Source organism: Orbicella franksi, chromosome 2, assembly GCF_964199315.1.
Source record: "Orbicella franksi chromosome 2, jaOrbFran1.1, whole genome shotgun sequence".
Taxonomy (NCBI): Eukaryota; Metazoa; Cnidaria; class Anthozoa; order Scleractinia; family Merulinidae; genus Orbicella; species Orbicella franksi.
In genome coordinates, this window is record NC_138146.1 from 22838261 (window position 1) to 22840123 (window position 1863).

At 38.5% G+C, this 1863-nt stretch overlaps 1 protein-coding gene across 1 annotated transcript in view; it reads left to right on the forward strand.

The window, feature by feature from the left end:
* Nucleotides 1-783: 783 nt before the first annotated feature.
* LOC145478719 (ferric reductase 1-like) overlaps nucleotides 784-1863 on the forward strand; it is a 14905-nt gene continuing 13825 nt past the window's right edge. Inside the window, exon 1 of the mRNA XM_081456822.1 lies at nucleotides 784-1077. Coding sequence (XP_081312948.1) covers nucleotides 1060-1077 — 18 coding nt within the window. The 5' untranslated portion in view covers nucleotides 784-1059. The remainder of the gene's footprint in view (nucleotides 1078-1863) is intronic.

Genomic DNA, 1863 nt, shown 5'->3' on the forward strand with positions numbered 1-1863 from the left:
TTTCCTACCATTGCAGAGGACTCAGAAAGTCAAAGATTTTCTGGGTATGCCTCCTCACTTAAATGTTGCATTTGCGCAGGCTATGATCTCTGCAATACCGGTAAAGTGCTCTACCAAACTGAGCTATCAAGCTAACCGGGAGCTGGTCACGTTGTGAGTTCGTAATATACCCGTAGATGATGAAGATACTAGTGAATAGATGAAATATCATATATTTGAACTGCAGAGAAAGATATGAAGACATGACTGATCATCTACGGGTATATTACGAACTCAAAACGTGACCAGCTCGTGGTTTTTTCGTGGCAATTTCCGAAGCAGGCGTACCAATCTCCCAGTGTAACGGAAGCAACCTGGCGTTAGCTTGTTCTTATTCCATGTTCTATCCTGTGCGGGTGAGGACGGTGAAAAAAAGAGTCTGGCGTGACTCCAGAAGGCAGACTGATGAGTCATGATTCCGACCATTAATTATTCCTATGACGAAAGCATTTCCTGATTGGCGGTTGTATTCTATAGGTTGTACGCACGAATGATTATCTTTTCTTAGTACGCACGCACAACAGATGATCCATGATGCTGCAAATACATTACCATAGAGAAAATCAAAACAAATCGTTCATCTTTGTGTTCATCAAAATACAGCTTTCGGTGATTGTAGCAAAACAATTTCATTTAGCTTCATAGTTAACTCTGCCGCGTTTTTGTTCAGGCGGATTTAACTCTGATTTTTTTTAACACGAAAAAAATTATCTCCAAGGATATTTTGGGTATAACCTATATAAAAATGAACTGAAACCAACTAGTTGACCATGACAATGCAATATGATTTTCAAAAGCACTCGATTGTTTTGCGCTTCCATGGCAATAAGAGATAATTTAAGCGCATACAAAGTATTTGGACGTTCGTATAAATTCACAATGTTTTGTAGTCTATCTTCTCATGCCTGACTCGCAAAAGAGGAGATACGACAACTGATATCGCCACCAGAGACCGAAGTAACTTTAGAACATTTGCTGTGTGAGTGAGCGCTACTCTGAAATAAGCGAATACTTTCGGCAATGTTGAACTTGACAAAGGTAAGCTAAAACACTGACTTTCATCTGACAGTTAAGTTAATTCAGAAGACATCATCATTTAGCGGTTAACTTGCTATAGAATACCCGGTCAGTTCTTCACAGAATGCGTCGTTACATCGAGTAAATAGCGTTTCTTTACGTATTGTTTTTGGATGGAATACACCGGGACGTTATTTGACGGTTTCGTGACTACGAAAAAATTTGAATATTGTGGTTAAAAACAAAACAAATACACAGCCTTTAACGATATGGTTGTCAAATTCGACTTGAACGGAATAAGAACATAAACCACAGAGGGATTGAACGACTTTATTTTAGTTCTTACTGTCCTCTTTCTTCATTTTCTTTTTAAATTCAGTGTTATATGGCTCTATCGAGGATATTGCTGTTAACAGAAAAAAAAAAAAAACCCGTATTCGGTTGTTTGCAGGGAGAGTCAATATATCTTTGAAAGCCATGAATAAATTCATCGCCGGCGTCATTTACATATCATCTGCTCCTTTGAACAGAACGCCAAGACCGCCAAGGTGTTTATCTGTGCATGTACATTTAGGAGCTTGTGGTGACAGTTTTAATGACTCAAGAGTGTGAGAATACCGAAGATCATCGACGGTACCCAATCGACGATTTAAACAATGCCTTGGTTCTTCTCTAACCGCTGTTTGGTTACTGTTTCCGTTTTGTGGCTGTGCACTTTCAATTTAAAAAAAAATATTCTAAGTATAAAGTTTATAAATGGCTAATGCATTCATATTTCTCCGCAAAATGCTAACACGGACTCTTAGC